Source organism: Lacerta agilis, chromosome 2, assembly GCF_009819535.1.
Source record: "Lacerta agilis isolate rLacAgi1 chromosome 2, rLacAgi1.pri, whole genome shotgun sequence".
Taxonomy (NCBI): Eukaryota; Metazoa; Chordata; class Lepidosauria; order Squamata; family Lacertidae; genus Lacerta; species Lacerta agilis.
In genome coordinates this window covers 59,226,411-59,247,584 of record NC_046313.1, presented here as the reverse complement: position 1 = coordinate 59,247,584, position 21,174 = coordinate 59,226,411, and the positions used below count along the sequence as shown (strand labels likewise).

The window sequence follows — 21,174 nt, the reverse complement described above, 5'->3', positions numbered from 1 at the left end:
TTGGGCCATTCTAGGGGATGCGGGGGCCCAGGAAAAATCACACCCTTTGGCTCTCCCCATTGCCTTCATCTCCCTTTTGCCTCTGCCACCTCCTCCACCACCTCCCTCCCTCCCTTGCTCTAGGAAGGGAGGAGGCGGAGAGCCTTCCCAACTGGGTGGAAGGTAGCTGGGCTGGCCAGGCAGCAAGCATGCTGACTGTGACTGCCACCATCAAGTACAGGGCATCCAACATGCAGTACTTGGGGCAGTTGCCCCTAGAGACAGCCCTGCCTGAATGCCCTATTTCCAAATCCTTGTCCCCACCTGCAATCACCACCATAAGCGATTCCTTTGCCTGTTGCTTTAAGAAGCACACGCTTAATTTCTGTGATTTCGCTCCTTCTTCTCCCTCCTCCAGAATACACGTCACCCTCTATATTTCTCCCACCTACTGAAGTGCTGCTTAACTCCCTGCTCACACTCATTACCAAGAAAAATGGCCCACGCAGCCATGTGACAGGGCTCCCGCTAAGTGGCCAGGAGAGAACAGAAGCTGGTACATAAGAAGAACCTTGCCGGGTTAGACCAAAGGCATCCATAGCTCGACATCCTGTTTCCCACAGTGCTAAGGCCATAAATAGGACACAGACCCCGCCTCTGGTTGTTCCGCACCAATTAGAGTTCAGGCAGATACTATTGCTTCTGATCCTGGAAGCAGCATATATAGTGAGCATAACTAGTAGCCATTGGTAACAATAGGCTTTCTAGGGGGATTTTTTTTGCCCCATGTTGCATCAATTTATACTCACTTGGAACTGCAGTTGCCGTCCGGCCACCCATTCACTTGGTTTGGAGAGCTCTGAGCATTCCAGTTTTGTTTTCATTTACACTGAAACACCCTGGGCTTGATATTTAGTGCTTGAATGTGCAAGTGGAAGTTCAGGAAACTGTCTTGAGGGAAATAAATATTGTTGTATACCACACTTTCCCATGGCGTGGGGTGTGGGGTACATAGGTATCTGCATTTCTGCTGAGCGTGGGGCAGAGAGACGAGAGCTGCACCATAGACTAAGGTTACCAGATTTTCCCCCCCAATGAATCCAGGGACACTTTTCAACTTCCTCCTAAATAGATGGATTTTGTTAGGGGACTGATTTGTAAATCCGGGAACTGTCCCCGGGAAATGGGGACGTCTGGTAACCTTACCATAGACATGCTTTCTAACCAGCATGGTTATAACTGAAAATGTGCAGGTGGTATTTTTTACAGACTCAGAAACTAGAAGAGGGCTAAGCAGATTTGACGGGTCCTTCAGAGTTGTGCTTCTGTATGTTTATCCTCTAACCGATTCCTCCCTTAGCCGGAGAACCTCCTGCTGGCATCCAAGCTGAAGGGAGCTGCTGTAAAACTGGCTGACTTTGGCCTTGCCATTGAAGTGGAAGGCGAGCAGCAGGCGTGGTTTGGTGAGTGGGGGAAAGTTGGGTATCATGGGTGTAACACTTCTGTGGCTCTAGTTACGCTCATGTAACAAGGGACTCAATTGCTCTGAATATTTTACGGATCTTAGGAACTTAAGCCAAATACGTTGTATAAGCTTTAGAAACCATAAACATGGTGATTATTCTGCTGCACCACCAACCAAAAAAATATTCACCTTTTAAAAAATATTTTAGAACTATCACTACACAGAGAGGTGGGGGTCACAGATGCTAGGAGTTGTAGTACAGCAACATCTGCAGGACCACAAGTTAGCCACGCTTGCCTTAAGCATGGTCTGTGTTATTTTTCTTCTATGGGTCACTCTGGTTTGGATCACATCAAAGGTTTACCTGATATGTGTTCCTTGCCATTCAGGATCTGGAAAGCTATATAATTGCATGATCCTGTAAATCTGCTAGGTGAGACTGGATAATCATGTCCAATATGTAGAACAGAGAGAGGTTCAAAGTAGCACAGCTGCCCGTTCATGTATCATCCTATTTGTCAATAAAAATATAACCCATGGACCACATTCACACAATTAGATAATAGAATCTTAGAGTTGGAAGGGACCCAAGGATCCAACCCCCTGAAATGCAGGAATCTCAGCTAAAGCTTCCATGACAGATGGCCTTCCAACCTCTACTTAAAAACCTCCAATGAAGTATATAAATGAGCTTCCTACATCTGCACATTTGCTCTTCTCTTCACACAAATGGACAAACAAGTCATGAAGCCACAGTTAACTATAGCTTCCCTGTGACCTGGTTCACATGTGATGCTAACTCAAAGTTTATTAAACTATGTCTTAGTATTATGTGTAAAGCTTGCCCAGTGTCTTAGCCATGGTTTGTTTACTACCAACAAACCATGATCTGAAGCCATGATTTGTCATTCACTTACAAACTTTAACTATGGCTTGGCATTCTGTGTAAACCCAACACCTTTCCTTAGCCATTGTTTGTTGGCCTGCCCCACCCAGGGCACTCACCAAAATACAAAGGCACAGGGTGAGAGCTTGGGAGAAGCAAGTCATGGTTTGTTTTTTGTCCATGGGACAACTTGTGCTTAACTTGTAGTTGTTGTTTTTTAAACAAAGCACAGTATAAATAAACCATGGCTTTGCATTCAGTGCAAATATGGCATTAGAACCATGAAGCTGTGATTAATGGTTCCCATGAAAGCCAGCTTGATCTGGTAGCTACCTTTAAACCTTGGCATCATATACTGGCTTGCTTAGAAGACATTTGTGTTGTAAAGGGAAGCTATGGTTAACTGCAGCTTCCTGGCTTTTTTCCTTGTACAGCAGGAGTGAAGGAGCTGCATGGAAGTGAATGAGGCTTGTTCATATCTCAGCTTATTAAGCTTCAATTTGATAATCAAAATATGGAACAGGATTGCTGCACTTCTAAATGGGATAATGCACCATAATTAATGCAGTGTAAATACATATTAGATAGGAACATGATAACCTGCAGCAGTGTTAAAAATGTCTGAGGGGAACTCCTGTGGGATCCACTACACACTCCATCTTCCCGGAACACCTGCCTTCCAGAAAGGAGCAAAATGTTTTGCTGGAAAGCAACAGGCATCAGCCTATCTGTGCCTGAATATGGGTGCAATCAGTGAAGTACACTCGGACCAGGAAGCCTTCATTAATTGCAACTGAAGAATCCAGGCATATCAATTACAGTACAATTTTATTACTAATTAGGCGTGGGAGCACATTTGATGTGGTTGATGCATTTGATTGTAATCTTGGCAAATCATAACTAAGAATTTAAGAACCTCTAGGCTACGGACGCGGGTGGCGCTGTGGATTAAACCACAGAGCCTAGGGCTTGCTGATCAGAAGGTTGGCGGTTCGAATCCCCGCAATGGGGTGAGCTCCCGTTGCCCAGTCCCAGCTCCTAGCAGTTCGAAAGCACGTCAAAGTGCAAGTAGATAAATAGGTACCGCTCCAGCGGGAAGGTAAACGGCATTAACATGCGCTGCTCTGGTTCGCCAGAAGCAGCTTAGTCATGCTGGCCACATGACCCGGAAGCTGTACCCCGTCTCCCTCGGCCAGTAAAGCGAGATGAGCGCCGCAACCCCAGAGTCGGCCACGACTGGACCTAATGGTCAGGGGTCCTTTACCTTTAGGCTAGGAGAAGGAGAAGGAAGGGTCTGAGAGTTATGGTGATGTGGCATTCAAAGTCCCAGTTTTTTCTGGCTTCCGTTAAGAAATTCCTTGCCATGTGTGTGAGGTCAAGGTGTGGGGAAGAACAAATGCCAATCGTGTTTTCCATGGATTGACGTTTGTTCTGATTCAGCAGTAAACAAAAGACCCATGTTTCCATTTATCTGGTCCCTTTGGAGCTCCTATATGGCTGACAGGCAGGCTTGGTAAAAAATATTGAGAAACGTTCTAGCCACCTTGGTTCCATAAATAAGCTTTTGGAAACTAAAGGCTGAGAAAGCAAACCCCCAAAACGGCAATCTGTCATGCTTTGTAAGAGGCTGAGTAAATATAACGCTGAAAGAAACGGAACACACCAACCATTTGTGGTTTGTTGCCGTTTGTGTAAAAGGTGTGAGGATTTTGTGTAGCTGAAATATACAAAGCATTTTTAGATCCAGTTGCTCCAATAAAGTCTTCAGTTCTAAAAATGCCACCCACCCTGATTTTGACTACGTAGAGTCCCCTGACTTAACTGAGTTATGATGGCCAATATGTTTAGCTAAACTGTATTAGTTCTTCTCCCCTGAGGTTTCTTTTACTGAGTTAGTGGCATATCTTCAATTTGTTTAGCCATTTAATTGCATTTTCTAAAAAGTCTGCTTGGGTACTAGATGTGGTTTAATGAACTCACGATAACTTGCAGCTATAAATGTAACTTACTAAGGTCATCATAACTTACATTGCTAGTGTATCTTTGAGCTGTAGACATAGGCTGTTAAGGGAATCCATTTATAATTTCTCAAACCACAAATACATTTTGGCGGATGCAATTTGTTAGGGAAGGGGGCATAACTCAGTAGCTCATCACAAACCTTTGCATGCAGAAAGTCCCAAAAGGATCTCAGTAACAAGGCTAGAAGAGATCCTTCTGTTAGCTCAGAAAATGCTGTCCTAGATGGCGTAGCAGCCTTTTTTCTGAGGGGCAAACTAGGGCTGCGTAGACACTAGGGAAAAACAAACATGTCCATTTTGATTTCTCATTTTACAGTGTTAAATTCAGTGCTCCACTTTTCTACATCAGTTTACGATTATTATTATTTTTTAATCCTCACAAAAATTCATCAACCTTTTAGTATGGCTTCTACTATACACATTTTTATATGGGGCAGGCTTAACTTAGTGCAGTGAGTGCTTCTGCTCCTTAGCAAGCAACCTAACATTCCGCCTTGAAGGCAGGATCTCTCCCATTTGTTCACACCTCCCTTGGTACCTCCAGGAGCTAGTTGCTGGAGGGAGTGTCTCTGCTCCCTCTGGAGAGGCAGGGGTAGATCCAACATAGTGAAAGGCATTGCGGAGGTGTCGGAGATAGCTGTGAAGCTGGCCATTGAGTTCTTATGGGGCTGGTTTGGGGGCTCCTCCCCTTTGGACTATTTTCTAAAGATTATTATTATAATTATTATTTATTGAATTTATATACCACCCTATACCTGGGGGTCTCAGGGCAGTTCACAAAATAAAATAAAGATCTAAAACCACAAACTACCTAATGAATATAAAAACAACAACCCAATACCCCCCAAAAGAAAACACATTTTAAAAGGGTAAATCGGATCAACCAAATTCCTGGTTAAAGAGGAACATTTTTGCCTGATGCCTAAAGGTGTATAATGAAGGCGCCAGCCGAACCTCCCTGGGGAGAGCATTCCACAGATGGGGAGCCACTACAGAGAAGGCCCGTTCTCATGTTGCCACCCTCCAAACCTCTCGAGGAGGGGGCACACGGAAAAGGGCCTCAGAAGATGATCTCAGGGTCTGGGTAGGTTCATATGGAAAGGTAGTCCTTGAGGTATTGCGGTCCTGAGCCGTTTAAGGCTTTATAGGTCAAAACCAGAACTTTGAATTGGGCTCAGAAACCAATACCAGGTTACCACAAGACTACTTACACTTTTCTCTTGTGGATGGGCAGTGAGATTGTAGCAATAGCTCTACAAGCACAGGAAGACTCAAATCAGAGATGTTAGGAGTGATTTTCAGCAAAGGTGCTCCAGGATAGCATGTATCTAGTGCAGAACAAACACCAGGTTCGGTGGGAATATTAGAGAGCAATTCTCTTTTCCCATTCGACGCATAGCTGCCTTGTGCTTTTTGCTGCAGACTCCGCTGGACCCCATGATGTGTAACTAGCTGCATATTGTAACTCTTTGCCTTACTAGGTTTTGCAGGTACTCCAGGCTACCTTTCGCCCGAGGTGCTCCGAAAGGACCCCTATGGCAAAGCTGTGGACTTGTGGGCATGTGGTAAGTGAGGTCATGTTTTGAAAGTGGCTAAACAGGCAAAATAAAACTTGGAGGAATGAGATGGAGGCCGCTGTGGTTCTCTCACCGTCTTCCGTACTGTGTGCAGTCCCTAGCTTGTTCACAGGGCTTGGTTACCTCTGAGATATGTCAGTCAGTGCTGCTGTGTGAACTAGTGTCAGTGGACTGATAAACTCTACAGGAAACAGAATTATAGTAGCACATCATGAAAGAGGATGTGAGCATTCATTGTCATCCTCTGCCGTGGATCAAATGGAAAGCCAGAATTCTTTACCCCCATGCAAGATGTGAGCCAGTGTAGTGCAATGGCAAGAGTGCCGTGTGACCTTAGAGCAGTCACCGTCTCTCCACACAGCCTAGCTCACAGGATTGTTGTGATGATAAAATAAGGGAAGCTCTTTGAAGGGAAATATTTTATGCTCTGTATTTGAATGCAATTGAAAATGCACTGGCATGGCCCCCTCCCCACTTGAGCGCTCCCTCTGATGGGTTGTTGTCCTTAAAGCTCTTAGTAAAAATAGCAAAGCTTTTCTGGTCAATATGACAAATTCATGCATGAATCTGTGACTCCACAATCATGTGTACTAGAGGAAACCATATAAAAACTGTTTTGTAAGTGATGGGCTAAAAATCTTACAACCAAAACCTTACTCTTATGACCTGTGGGAGGAATGGCTAAGAGCTAGCTGAATGAGCTTTTAGCAGCCAGGAAGCATTATGCTATAAAGTTTATGGATTTATGGGATTAGCATTCACCAGAGAGTAACTTCCACAAGAGCAATTTGGAGATTAAAAATTGTGTTTCTGGATGTTTGTGAAGTTGGAGAGTCCATTATATTCCCCCATCACCATAGCATCAAGGAGTCTCTCATTCATTAATCTATTTATCCTCATCATTCTTTTGAGACTCAGGGAAGAGCTCTTATCCTTATTGTGCAATGAGAAAAGGAAACATAGTAAGCCTAAATCACTTGTGTTACCCAAACGAGTAGTTACGGTAGAGCAAAAAGCGAACGCAGGTGGCCTGAATTAAACTTTATGAATGGCTGCTATTTCAGATGGAATGTGTTTCTTTCTGGCAAAACACCTGGGTTCCTATGGCATGTGGTATATATATATATATATATATATATATATATATATATATATATATATATATATATATATATGATGCGAATAATGAACCACAAAGATCTTCTGAATGGTAGGAACTGAAACTTTCCTGGTGCAATGACTTAACATACGGTCATCCCCTCAGCAGGGCCACTTCTGAAGAATAAGAGTCTTAAGTGGAGTCTCAGGCAGTCTCTATGAGAAAGTCTGCTTCTCAACAGTAATCTGTTGCTCATCACACAAGTTCAGTGATTATTATTTTAAAAATATACCGGTATATCAAATAGTGCTCTCAAAAAAGTACAAGCCCTCTCATGAGGCCAGATTGTATGTGTATGTTGCCTATTTGGCATGTTGATGCATCAGTGACTCACTTAATTAAACGTTTTACCTTCAGCCTCATTTTCACAGCACACGCATGGAGGGAACAGTTTTTCCTGTGTTGGGTTGCAGAATGTTGTAGGAAACAGATGAGGAACATACACCTGATGTTACATTTTCATTCCAAAGGAATCTTTGAGCTCAGACGCAGGGTCTGATGTGTCTGAATGTTGCATTACTGCTGCTAGCATGCATAACGGTGCCAATCCTTGCAAAAGTTTGCCAAGGCATTCCCAGATGTTCAAAGTTCAATATCTATATACAAAAAAAACTATTAGGGTGGGAGAAAATTTCCTGGGCAGCATTTAAGCAGCACAGAAAGAGAATGGGGCATTGTGATGTGTGTTGTTGATAAAGAAAGCTCTTCAAAATAATAAACCTGTTTTGGGTGTCCGAGATCAGACATAGGGACCTGATAGTGTGTAAGAGAACAGGTAGAAATGGTAGGTGAGGAAGATAATAGGTTTTCTTCCTTGTCCCACCCAAGTTCAACTGTATGAACTGATATGGAGGAAAGACTAGGCTTAAACAAGCCCACAGAGCAGACTGCAGTGTTGATGTTCCTGGATGTTGTTACTTAGTCAGGATGGATGCTGTTCTGGAGACTTGACAATATACTTTTTACTAACTGGATTCAGGGTACCTGACAATTAAGTGGCAAGTGATTTCTTTGTTTGGGACAGAGGGTGCTTCCCTCAGATAACAGTTGATTAGCAGGTCTTGGACAAGAAATGGCTTCCTCAAAGCATAGGATTTTTTGCAGTAAGGAAGGTGAGGGGAAACACACTGAAAATTGTGTGTTAACACTTGCTTTGACTCTAACCTACCCACAAGTTAATGAGTGAATGCTAATTAAATAGCCAATTGCTCAATGAGCTGGTCCTTTGGAAGTGCCCCCTGTCACGCATGTTCTTATGCTAACTGACAGCTCAGCCTGAACTATAAAAATGCTCCTACTTACCCTTGACAATTCAGTCAAGAAGGAGCCTTTTCACATCCTCTTCAGTTCTGAGTCTCACAGACAGTGTAGGCCTGCTGCTCCAGTTTTCTGAGTCACTGAACTAACCTCTTTTCCCACCTGTGTGTGGCTGGAGCTTACATAACAATGCCTGTCCCTGTCTCACACAGGAGTTATTCTGTATATTCTGCTGGTTGGCTATCCTCCTTTCTGGGATGAGGATCAACATCGACTATACCAGCAGATCAAAGCTGGAGCCTATGATGTAAGTGATCCCACTCCCAATCCCTTCATTGTTTTCTCTTTCTTTCTCACATACCGTCATTTCTTTGAAGAGTTCTCAGCTCCCGCTTTGCTTTGTACACACACAGACACAGAGCACCAGGCCTGAAAGCTTATTTGAGGACCAGTGTGGTGAAGTGGTTAGTAGGTTGGACTCTGAGACCTGGGCTCAAATCCTTATTCACATGTGATGCTTCCTGAGTGAACTTGGGCCAGTCTCAGTCTCTTGGCCTAACCTACCTCACAAGTTTGTTGTGAGGAAAAAATATAGTGAGCTAAGTGGGAATATTTCTTTTTTTAAAGGAAATAATTTGTATCTATTTATTTCATGGGTTTGTATATGACCCTTTAAGCAATTGGTTTACAACAATAAAAGAAAGAAAGAAATCAGAAAAAGCAAGTTAAAGCACAGGGCCCCCTAATAAAATGAAAGCAGAGGTTCAAATAGTTAAAACTCAAAGCTTAAAAAGCTTGGGAGGATAAAAGCTATTTTCCTGTTGTTGAAAAGATAGCCAAGTGAGTGTCTCTGGGGAAGGGATTTCCATAACTAAGTGACAATTAAAATATCCCTTTGGTTGCAACTTCCCTCACTTCAGGAACACCCTTGCTGACCTCAATGTGCAGGCAAGCTTATGTAGGAACAGGTTTTCTTCAGGTACCTGATCCCAAGGCATGCAGGGCTTTTGATAGTGTTGTGAGTTTTGTAGGGGGAGTAGACTGTATGCCAAGCCCTTTCTAATACCTGCCTCCCTACTCCTATTTCTTGGAATAGTCAGGCTAGCTTCCTGGTGAGGCAATCGCCTGGGTGATGGGCCATTAAGGGAACAAAGAAAGTGGATCTGGGCCAGATGGCAGATGGGGGCGACCTAGAATGAACATGCAAATTGCCACCACGCATCTGGCTCTCCTCCAGCTTTACCCACCAAGTGGATGAACGTAGAAAATAAAAGTTTACAAAATTCAGTTGTGAAAATCCACACCAAAAAGATACTGGGCAATGTACTAATAGTTTCTAGCTGCCAACCTCTTCCACCCCACCCTGTGACAGTTCAAGGGCAAGGCCTTATGGCTTCCCCTCAGTGCACACAAAGGCCAAATGGGTCGTGCAACAGGGCTGCTCTGTGGATGTTTTTATTTTTTGCTGTGTGTGTTAACAAGCTGGCAAACCTGCAGCTGGATGGCAATTCAGCAGAGAACAGGGTTTGGCAGAGCATTTTCAGCACCTGGCCCCCACCCAGTGGTCATTCTGTGCTACGTTTACTGCCTTGTATTGACTGTGATTAGCAAGAAATGCACCCAGCCTTAATGTTGGCCATGTGAAGCTTTTTTGTTTTGTTTTTAAGAAAAGCTGCTGGGTGGAAATCAGTGGTAAAAATAATAACAAACTCTGACAGTATCCTGTGCATGTCAGAGACCATTTCCTACAACAATGGATGCTTTTATCCCTTCCCTATCTCAAATCCGCATTATTGTATAGTGTGAAAAAGAGAGTGTGCAAATAGGCCAAACTGCATGGTGCAAAAAAGGAGGGGGAGCTCCTGATCATATTGTTATGAGTAGTGCTGTCCCTTTGCTCTTACAGTTTCCTTCTCCCGAGTGGGATACTGTCACTCCTGAAGCAAAAGATCTCATCAATAAAATGTTGACAATCAACCCATCCAAACGTATCACAGCGGCTGAAGCTCTGAAGCACCCATGGATATCAGTAAGTGCAACTGCACAGATCCTCAGGATTGTCTGGATGAAAAGCAGTTATTTTTTAGAGGGTTTCAGTGGGTGAAAATACATTTCAGTTATGTAGCACATGCATAGCAGAGCAATCCTTTGTTTGCATGTTGATTAATAAGCATTGTATCACATGAGCTCCATGCAATGGTTATATGCTTGGGCAACTGGTTATGGGTCATTCCATGGTAACTCGCGTTACATTTGACTTATGATTACTACAATTAAGTAATATCTAAACATAGTAAATGAGAAGCAATCTTGAATAAAATAATTGTGTATATAATACATACCTGGTTATTTTAAAAACCTATTACCTTTTTCATATTAATTTCAAAATATTAAAAATAAAAATTATTTTTGTGTGGTAACTCGCGTTACATGAATTGGACAGCCTAATTTTATGTACCCACGTTTTTTCTTTTTCCTCCTCTTACGAGGAATTTAGAAAAAAACTTTTTAGGCAATAGTATTACAGAAATCTTGCCTTTCATAGCATAGTGGTCAGGCATTTCAAATTTCAATGGTTATTAATTGAATAACTTTTCTCATGGTAACTCACATTACATAATATGGTAACTCGCGTTACTTTTCAAATAATAATTTCATACATTGGAATTTTATGAAGGTAAATAATTATTTTCTTGTCACTTAGGAAATTTTGACTAATATTTATTTAAACATGAATGTTAGAGACAGTTTAGAATCTATAATAGCCTCTTGAATTAACCATAGTAGGTGGGGAAATAACGCCAATGACTTTAGATCGGATGTAAAATATTTCATCAGCAGGCATAGGCCATGTCCAGAAATTTCCAGTTTTTTTCATAGCACTAACTTTGTACTCCTGCTGCTCTTCAACAATTTTAATGTCTTTCACAGTTCCTGGAAAAAACATTTCCCTCATAACTCACTTCTACCCAAGATCCAAGCTTAATATCAGCAGGAACTGTTGAACTTGCAACAGTAGGAAGTTTAGAACTAAATGGAGGTAGAACTCCCACTTCATAGGTCTGCTTAGTTACTGCATCACTATTTTTAGAAAGTATGGAGCAAATAGGTTTGTGTTCCAGAATCTTAATATGGTGCATCTTTGATATGGCCTTCACTGGCTGCGCACTTTTGAAAATATTCATTGTATTCAGCGTAGCGTTTCTTTTAACGATTTGGCCTGGTGTGATCACTATTTTCACCATAGAGACTTTAGTTGCTGTGGTGACAAACTGAGTGGCACTGAAAACCAGGGGCGTAGCAAGGGGGGACGGGGGGCGGGCCGCCCCTAGTTCCAGGGGAGGGGGTGACACTTTGGCTGGCCCTTCCCACCCCACCCCGCCGGGCGGGCGGGCCCCGAACGAGAGCATGTCGCCTTTCCCCCCTTCCCAGCGGCTATTTTTTGGCGGAGGGTGGGCCAGCGAGGAGGGGGTGTCACGCTGGCATGACACCCCCTCCTCGCTGGCCCACCCCCCGCCAAAAAAACCACTGGGAGGCGGGAAAGGAAGCAGAGCAGGCGCATTCAAGCGCCTGCTCTGCTTCTCTTTTCCCCCTTTCCACCGCTTTTTTCAGCGGGGGTGGGCCAGCGAGGGGGGTGTCACGCTTGTCACTGGCATGACACCCCCTCCTCGCTGGCCCACCCCCACCCAAAAAAAACCGCTGGGAGGGGGGGGGAAAGGAAGCAGAGCAGGCGCATTCAAGTACCTGCTCTGCTTCTCCTTTTCCCCTTTCCGCCGTTTTTTCCGGTGGGGGGTGGGTGGGCCAGCGAGGGGGGGTGTCACGCTTGTCACCCCCTCCTCACTGGCCCACTCCCACCAAAAAAAAGCCGCGGAAAGGGGGAAATTCCCCCTTTCTGCATCCATGTGCGCCGTGACGTCACGATGACGTCACGATGCACGCGTCGTGCCCCTCCCCCCAGGGGGGTGCCTCTGCACCGCCACCGCCCCCAGCAGCGCAGAGGCTTGCTACGCCACTGTTGAAAACTATTTGCTTTCTTGCTCTCACTGCATTCCAAACTTGACGCTTAATGGTCCCTCCTGTGCCATCAACTGGGCCTTTGCCATGCGATGTAGCAAAGTAGTTCCACCTTATTTTCTTGTGGTGCTTTTCTTCAAGAGCAGCAATTGCAGCCACAACATATTTGTTCTTAAATTGTGAGCTTGGTCCATCAGACCATACATTAATTATGTCAACTTCTTTACGAATCTGCTGCAAAATGAAATCTATGTAACATACCACTGTCTCCTTTGAATGATCAGAATTGTCAAATGCAAGAACCAATGGGTGGTGCTTCCCACTATACCACATTGAACAAGTAAACAAGCTTACTTGGTTTTGTTTCCAGTGAGCACTTTGAATATCATCCTGTGCCACACAGGTGTAATTTTCCAAAAAGTAATTTTCCAAAAAGAGCAATTAGAATGCAAAATTTGAGCACTGTAACGTGAGTTACCATAATTGCGGTAACTCGCGTTACACATGTTGATAGTGTTTGTAGGGCACAAACTGTAACATAAAATTATAATGTTTACATGATTACATTGCATCTATTGCCTAGAAGGAAAATGCAGAAAAGTTTAATTCTGAAGCTCCAATTCAGGAAGATATTCTAAAAATAACTTGTTTTGGTAACTCACGTTACAGCTTCATCATCAATAATTAGAATCAATCAATACCAATGAAAAATGTAATTGGAGCAATATAGATTATTTGCAATCAAAAGATGACATTTTAAGCTTTCAGTATACATATTACAATAATTGTTTACATGGTTTGAATAGATTTTATCTTACCTTTAATGTATGTCTAACTTCAAAAACAAATTCATTTGCAACATGTGCTACATTCAGGTGGTGGCCATCTTGGAATGAAGCATTCTGGGAATAATTTGTTTTGTTGCCAAAACAATTTGATATGTGTACACAAACTTAACATGTAAAAAAAATATTATTATTATTTTTAAAAAATTAATTTCCCCCCCTCATTTTCATGGAATGACCCTTATGTGGCTCCAAAAAAACAATGAACCATTTGCTGATGGCACTTACTAAGTGTCTGTGTTCATGCAGTCCACTCATAGCAATCAAACCAGGAAAAAAACAGCTTCAGAAGAGTGCAAAGCACATAGTTTTTAAAATCACCTTTCCTGATTTCCACCAGACCTAGTCATTCTGATCTATAGAAATAACAGTTTGAGATGCACTTTTACTATTTCCACAGCCCGTATTGTAACTCAGCTGTGCTCTTGGAATAAAACTGTTATAGAGGACATTGACAAGTTTTTTTTAAAATAAATAAAAAATAACTAGCTCTCATCCACTCAGAATCAGGGAGCCTATATAGGATGATTCCCCCAAACCCTGCTGCTTATCATTAAAGCAATATGCTCAGTTTATTTCCTGGAACATTTTTTACTTGTGCCCTTCTGTCTATCAAGTGTTGCTGCCACAACTACATAGATAGTTAATCTATGGGTTTCCTCCCCAAGGGGCTGGAACATTTATATCCAGGTCTCTGTTTTGAATGTCCCTTGCACTCAAAAAGGACAATAGTCTGAGCCATCAGTGCATGAAGAATCAGACTGGGGAGGGTTACCCAAGCCGCTAACAACCTAATGAACCATCTCCAGAATCTCTGGTGTAGCAAAATAAGGAACAAATGAATAAGCAGGAAAACTAGTTTGCACAAACCATTAAAGTTTTATTTGCTATTGCCTGGAGAATTCACACATATGCCTAATATATGAGTGCACATTCAAGAGACACAGAGATGGTGCAGAGTTTAGACTTGTATGTGTAGCCATGAAATAACCATCCTGCACAAAGGTGTAAGAAGCTGAGAGTTATCTAGGCTAACCCACTCCACAAAGGCTGGAGTCTCAAAATACAGACTCCCCAATAGATTTCACTGATCTTACCTGGTTACAGTGGGCAGGGAACAAGTGCTGATCAGGACACATGGGTTCATGCAAACCAAGGAATACCACAAGTAAAAGAAGGCAGGTTGCTAAAAAAAAAGGCAGGGGGGGAGACCTCTCTATTTTATTTTCCCTTCCATTTCTGAGCAACCTTCTTTTTGCCTTACAGCACCGTTCCACCGTGGCATCTTGCATGCACAGGCAGGAGACTGTGGACTGCTTGAAGAAGTTCAATGCCAGAAGGAAGCTAAAGGTAATCCATGCCTCTTCTCTGACTTGTAGGTGGTCTTCTAGGAAATGGTGTACATCACCAGACTGTTTTCCATTTCATCTGCCTTCCTGTGTTCATAAAGGCTTCCAAAGAATGGACTTTCCAAGAAAGCTATGAGGCTTCCAATAAATTGGCTTTCAGAATGGCCACCTTTGTGCTGAGAAAGGAAAGGCCTTCCTAGATATCTTAATTAAATCTTCAGGTCATATGCACAGAGGATAAAGTAGAGCAGTGGCTCCCTGCTGCCCCCATTGATTGTTGTTGTATAACTAGATGCTAGTGTCTGCAGAAGGAACAACCCATTTCAGGCTCACTGGAGCGGTACTAGTGCTGCAGTGTCACTATTTCGTGGCATGTCAAGGACCCTGCTCTTTGATAAAGTCCACTAAAATAATTCCTGATAAGTGAACACTTATTAGACTAAACCCCCTTTTTTAAGGATTCTAAGGCAAACTCAAGTTGCTTCCTAGGAATCCCTGAATCTGCATTCCTTAAGGGCACTTCCATTGATTTCCATGGAACGTCCTTCAAGACAATGAAATTGGGATCAGTGTCCAAATTCACCATTTTCAAATCACTGTCCGCCAGCCCTATGCCCAGCGGGAAAGTTCAGTGTCAGCTAAGACGTTTATTGCCACCAGTGCTATCATCAGCACCTTCCTCCGAGGCCTTGTTGGATATCTCCACATGCTGTTATTCTTCCTCTGAATACTGTGCAAGTTTCCAGCCTCAGGGCTGGAGGCTAATAAGATTACTGAGCAAGGAAACAGATAATGATTTGTGTTTACTTTTCCTCCAGTAATCTGTTACTGCTTCAATTATGTTAATGTAATCCTATTATACATGTCCTCTTACTAGCTCATGAAATTGATTGGGAAATTGGGAAATGCTCTGTGTGTCCGCACCCACCCACAAAAATGACCAAGAGTATCAAAGAGGCATAGCCCAGTTGACCTTTTTCACTTCCCCTCTTGGAAAGTTATATTTGGATGGAAGTTTTGAGTCCAGTGCAACCAGCGGGAGTAAATGCTAAGTTTCATGCAGGGTGTATCCAACGTGGCGCTTTCTAGTCCCCTAGTAGTGGTACACTTGTTCCACTGGTGAAATGTTTTCCAACTGCAGAACGTTGTTGCGGAAGAAAAAGGAATCAGCAGGTTGCTTGTAACTTTGTTGCACAGGTTGAACAATCTGCTGCTCAACAAGTTTTCACTAGCGCAGCTGTTGCACAGGATTTAACTGTTGCGCAACCTTAAAACTCACCTGCACCTTAGTATAAGAAGAGCTCTTGTGCAAGTGGACAGAGAATGTCCAGGTACAGCTCAGCATCTTTATCCAGTGGCAATATGTGTGTCTACATCCCATTTTTCTTTGACAAAGTAGAAACAGTTTTATGCACAGTGCTGCCCCTTCCTTTTGTGAGGTGTTTTCTTTTCCAGTAAGAATAACGGGCAGTCGTAACTGAGAGATAGTCGGTGTTAAATGCTTGGCAAAGGAGAGCAGAGATCTATAACCAGTTCTTTTATTAACTTGCAGAGAATGGCTCTGAAGATGTTACTTCAGTACTGTACCTTAGTCTTCCCATCTATAAAATGGATGTGAAGAGACCGATCTGCTCTTTGACATCTATGGGACAGTATGCTATGTGAGAACAGATATGTGTAGTAATACAGTAGTAGTAGAAATAGTGGTAGCTGTGGTAAATTTTATTATCAGGTGCTAAAATTGAATTGCTGTTTTAAAACAAACAAACCATGCCACATATATAGATCTGTCTCTAAATGTCCAGTATTTTTTAATTTCACAATACAGTGGTGCCTCGCAAGATGAAATTAATTCGTTCCGCAAGTCATTTCGTATTGCGAAAAATTCATCTTGTGAAGCACGGTTTCCCATAGGAATACATTGAAATTTAATTCCCATAGGAATGCATTGAAATTTTCGTCTTGCGAAGCATGACCATAGAAAAATTCGTCTTGCGAGTCACCTAAAAAATTGCAAAACCCTTTTGTCTAGCGAGTTTTTCGTTGCGCGAGGCATTCGTCTTGCGAGGTACCACTGTATAGCAAGTAGGTTATTCTCGAGGAGGGCGGGGGGCTTCTATCGCTGATGTATCTAGTAGAGTCCAGCTGCTATTGCAGCTTCTATGGGGAGATGAGATATGGGGAGTTGCCCTCGAGACGCAATGGGAAGCCCTCATCAGTGACTGCTAGAAACTTGTCAGTTGTCCTGGTCTCATCAGAGCGTGGATGTTGCTTGTTCATCAGAGGATAAAATCCCAGTAACACTGCAAGAAAGCAAACTGAGTCTCTATAAGGTGGTTATAATAAACCCCTGCTGCCATCATTGAGAAACTTGCAGAGTAGTTAAAAATCCCTGAGCCACTATCCAGTGACTTGTTTTCTGCAAACAGTTAGCTATATCTATTAATACTACCTCCGAACTATATTCATCATACCCCTGGAACCATGCCAAAGATCCATCCCTCTTGGAGCCCCAGCCAGCTCCATTTTCCACTAGATGCCTTTTAAGAGGAAGGAGGACTAGGGTTGGGGGAAGGGATGGGTCTGATTCTGAACCCAGTGATGTTTCTTGCTTCCCCGTTTTCTTTTTGTCTTTTGTGTATTTCAGGGTGCAATCCTCACTACAATGCTAGCAACCCGGAATTTTTCTGGTAGGTAACCCAACTCTGTCCAGGACAGTATTGACTTGCTGCCTCTTCATATGTTGGATGCTGGTCATATGTGCTTAATATGACCGGCCAGTGTGACAGGCTCCCTAAACTATGTCTCATTGGAAAAGACTGGGCAATAGGGCATTTTCATGCATGGCTCTAAAGCAGGAGTGGGGAACCTCTGACCCCGAAGATGTTGTTGGACAGGACTCCAGTTTCCATCAGCCCCCAAGCAGAATGGCCAATGGTCAGGGATGATGGGAGTTGTGGTCCAACAGCAACTGCATCGTCAGAGGTTCCCCACCCTTGCTATGATAGCATTTTGGAATTCTTCTGCCATTTGTACCTGCGGCTAAACATTAATGCAGGAAAGAAAAAAACTGAAGAAGCATTTTAAATTTACATTCTGACCCTTGTTGGTTTGGCATTAATGAAGGTCAATTTGTATTGTGCGTGAAAATGCCTTCAGACCCCTGTCCCACACTTGCTCAATGCATAAATCCATCTGCTGGATTTTACTCAGTAGACAAGGCTGCCTATTGGTTGTCTTGAAATTCTGACTTTTCTGCACCTTCCATGCAGGTTGCTACTTTCGGCACTGTACAAACAGATACTATTTGGAAAGCAAGATACTGGGACTGCAGTGGAATCCTGTAGGGATGTTTTGACTTATGCTTAAAAATCCAGGGTTGTTGACTTTTGATTTACTAATGAAGATCACATGCTTTGGAGACAGCTTGCATTTTAATATGTTTGGGTCTTCCTGGTTGCAGTGCAGTTAGGGGAATAGAGCATTGCAAAGTCTGGATGTGGTTGGACTGATACTGTACTCTTATTTTTCATACTGACACACTGCTAATACTCAGGGGGTTTATTACTAGGTAAATCACAGGCAGCCAACCTGCAGCTTGTCAACCACATGTGCCCTCACTGCTTGTGCCAGCCATACCAACTGGCATGCAGCACTTGACCACTTACCCACACCACCACATGAGTCCCTGGGGGCAGTAGGCAGGGTTTCTCATCCCTGGTATAAACCAGCACAACTTAAGGTCCCCCCCACACACACCAAAACCTTTTGGATGTTTGGGTTGGTCTGTTTGCACCATGTTCCTGTTCTATAACATTCCCCAGATTTCACCATCCTATTGGCATTACATTTTAGGAAAAGAAGCTTGACAAATGGACTTGATAAATGCACCAGCAGCCTGCCTCTAAGTTTGGGCTCCAGCCCTGTTATTAGTTATGCTTGGGAAAGTGGCACAGAATAACTATCTGTGTGTTCCTGTGCATTGCTTCTCAGAAGTAAACTGTGTTTAATGGTGCTTACTCACCTAGAAGATAGCATGCGTAGAATTGCAGCTTAGATCAAATGCCTTGGTAAAATAATATAGTTTGCTAATGGCAAGGGAGTACTGATGTATAAACAATCATTTTAAAATTCCCTAAATATTCACGACATGCATTGTCGCTGTCTGCTATGTCAGGAACTTCATCCAAGATTTGTTTCTGTGCACAGCCTCCTTTCATTTCACTGGGCATCTAGCTCAGCAAGGCTTTCCTTGTCGTGGCAGCCTGGAAAGAAAGCACTTGATGTCTTGTACTGTAGATCTATTCCTGGAGTATGACTCAAACGTTTGGTGTCCAGACATAAATCACATATTACTTATTTCAGGAACTTGTGGCCCTCAGATGTTGCTGGACCTCCAACCATTGGGCATGTTGGCTGCAGCTTATGAAACCTGGGGTCCAACAAGATCTGGAAAATCACAGGCTTCCCACCCCAGACCTATTTCCAAAGGTCCCCAAGCAGCACAGTTTGAACATGGGAAGAATGTATGTTAGAGATGCTACAGGGTTGACAAGGATTTACTATATGGCTTAATAAGATTCATGCATTCTTCCACTCCACGGGTGGGAGGTATTGAGGGATGTTTGCTACTTAAAAGTGAGCACTTCGTAATTTTGAAAGAGAAAGAAAACTACTTCTTATGCATAGGACCTCCCACCCTACAGTTCAGCTTTTTACACACACACACACACACACACACACACACCCCTCCACTAAGCTTCCCCTCTTTCCTTCCCTCCCCTGGTTCCACGCTGTGATAACTACTCAAAGTGAAAAGCTCACAGTTTGAAGGTAATTATACACAACCAGGACTACAATTGATCGCAGTTAGGTGAACTTAAGCTGCAATCCTGTACACAGTTATCTGGGGAGGTGGGGAGTAAGTCCTATTCAGACATGTACAGTTGTGCAGTACTGCACAACCTACTTCTTTCAAGAGGCTTAAGTGTGCCCGACTCTGTGCTGGATTGTGGCTTAGTTGTCTACGGCAGAAAGCTCATGTCAGTCCTTAACTCAGGCACTGACTTGTCTTTTCTCACGTCAATTCATAAATAGTTATTAATCGTTTACCCATAGATCACAAAGAAGTGACAAAGCACAACTAATCATTCCTAAAATGCTTTGTGACACATTGCTGGAAAGGCTGCTGTCAGTGGATCAGTGCAGCTGCCAATCCTCTTCCCTTCACACAACAGAAGATTCGCAACATCACCTTGATTTAGCAGGATTTTACATTTGCTTTAAATTATGGATGACCCAAAAAAGGCGGGGGCAAGATTTAATCTTGTACTCTGGAGAGGGAGCTATTGTGCGGACGTGCAGCTCCACCCGAAATATACCGTATGGGGAGAGGGGGGATTTTAGGGGAGAAGCATTACCAAATTGAGATTGCCTCTTTGGAATACAGGTAGTAGATAGGTTGAAGGTTCCTTCCCAGCACACAGGAATTGCTTACAAGTGTCCTCAAAAGGCCAGTGTTCAGAAAAAGCCTCTTCTAAGTTGTTTTTTAAAATTTTATTTTAAGGTAGGCAGTTAGAATTTGAAGAGGCTTTTCCAAGAAGCACTTTATGAGGACCTCCCAAGGATGGCTTCCATCTGCTGAGATTTTTATTGAAACACGGCAAAAAATAGCTCCTTGGAAAATACAGGGGGACAGTTGTTTGTGATTACATTTAATACGTGGCCAAATTATTAGAAGTAGTGTGGCGTGTGGCCCCATAAACTTGTTCAAAAGGGAAATGTGGCCCTCAAGCTGAAAAAGGTTCCTCATTCCTGCTTCATGTAGGAAATAATGTACCATCTGTATGTACACAATCACAGCTGATAATAATCAAATATTTGGTATTCCAACATGGAGTACATGCAGTGCGAAACCATAATTGGTTGTGACTTCCTACAGCATGCACATGTAGTGAAGTACACCTGTGCAATATACGCATGTGACAAACGGGGCTGCATATTATAAGCTGGAACACTTAGCCACAATGAGCACTTGGACGAAGGGGAAAGGGCTGGGTAAAATTTAAATAAATAAATGCTAAACTGTAGGGAAAGATAACATAAGACGCTTAGCTAATGCAGGCTGGTTGCTTATTGAATGGAGTAAACAAGGTCAAATGGGGACATAATTAAATCACTGAGGAAAAATGTAGGAAATTAGGGTTGATTGTCTACCATGACACTCTTAGGAAGTTTGTATTTTAAAAATGAAAAAATGTGGAGGTGGATGTGAGTTACCGTAATCAGCTGAGACTGCTCTAAAAGTGATAAGGGTTCACCACTGAAATTCAAATCAGGGAATTCAAATCTTGATCCTTTATTTAGTTTTCTGTCCTCCATGTTCAGATGTGTGTTCCCCCCACCCAAAACCAGAGTAGTGATTGTTACCGACGGTAGGGTTATCCGGGTCATCTTTTGCTCAGAAGCTGCAGTCAGGCCAAGCGTGTTTATGCCATGCTTCATATCTCTGTGTTTTATGCATTCAGAATCTATTTGAAGGCAACAGAGGGAAGAGGGAGGGATTATGAGTGGGCTGCAGTCCCAGGAGACGAGGCTGGCTCTGGGATAGTCATGGGGGAGG

At 43.0% G+C, this 21,174-nt stretch overlaps 1 protein-coding gene across 5 annotated transcripts in view; it reads left to right on the top strand.

Annotated features, from left to right (window-relative positions):
• Positions 1-21,174, top strand: part of CAMK2A (calcium/calmodulin dependent protein kinase II alpha) — a 111,994-nt gene that overhangs the window by 71,858 nt on the left and 18,962 nt on the right. For all 5 annotated transcript variants that reach the window (XR_004425970.1, XR_004425969.1, XR_004425971.1 and 2 more), the window contains 6 exons: positions 1,340-1,442; positions 5,833-5,916; positions 8,557-8,651; positions 10,251-10,373; positions 14,470-14,553; positions 17,200-17,242. Coding sequence is in view for 1 of the 5 variants with exons in the window: in XM_033140292.1 (XP_032996183.1) it covers positions 1,340-1,442; positions 5,833-5,916; positions 8,557-8,651; positions 10,251-10,373; positions 14,470-14,553; positions 17,200-17,242 (532 nt within the window). In the remaining 4 variants the exon portion in view is untranslated. The remainder of the gene's footprint in view (positions 1-1,339; positions 1,443-5,832; positions 5,917-8,556; positions 8,652-10,250; positions 10,374-14,469; positions 14,554-17,199; positions 17,243-21,174) is intronic.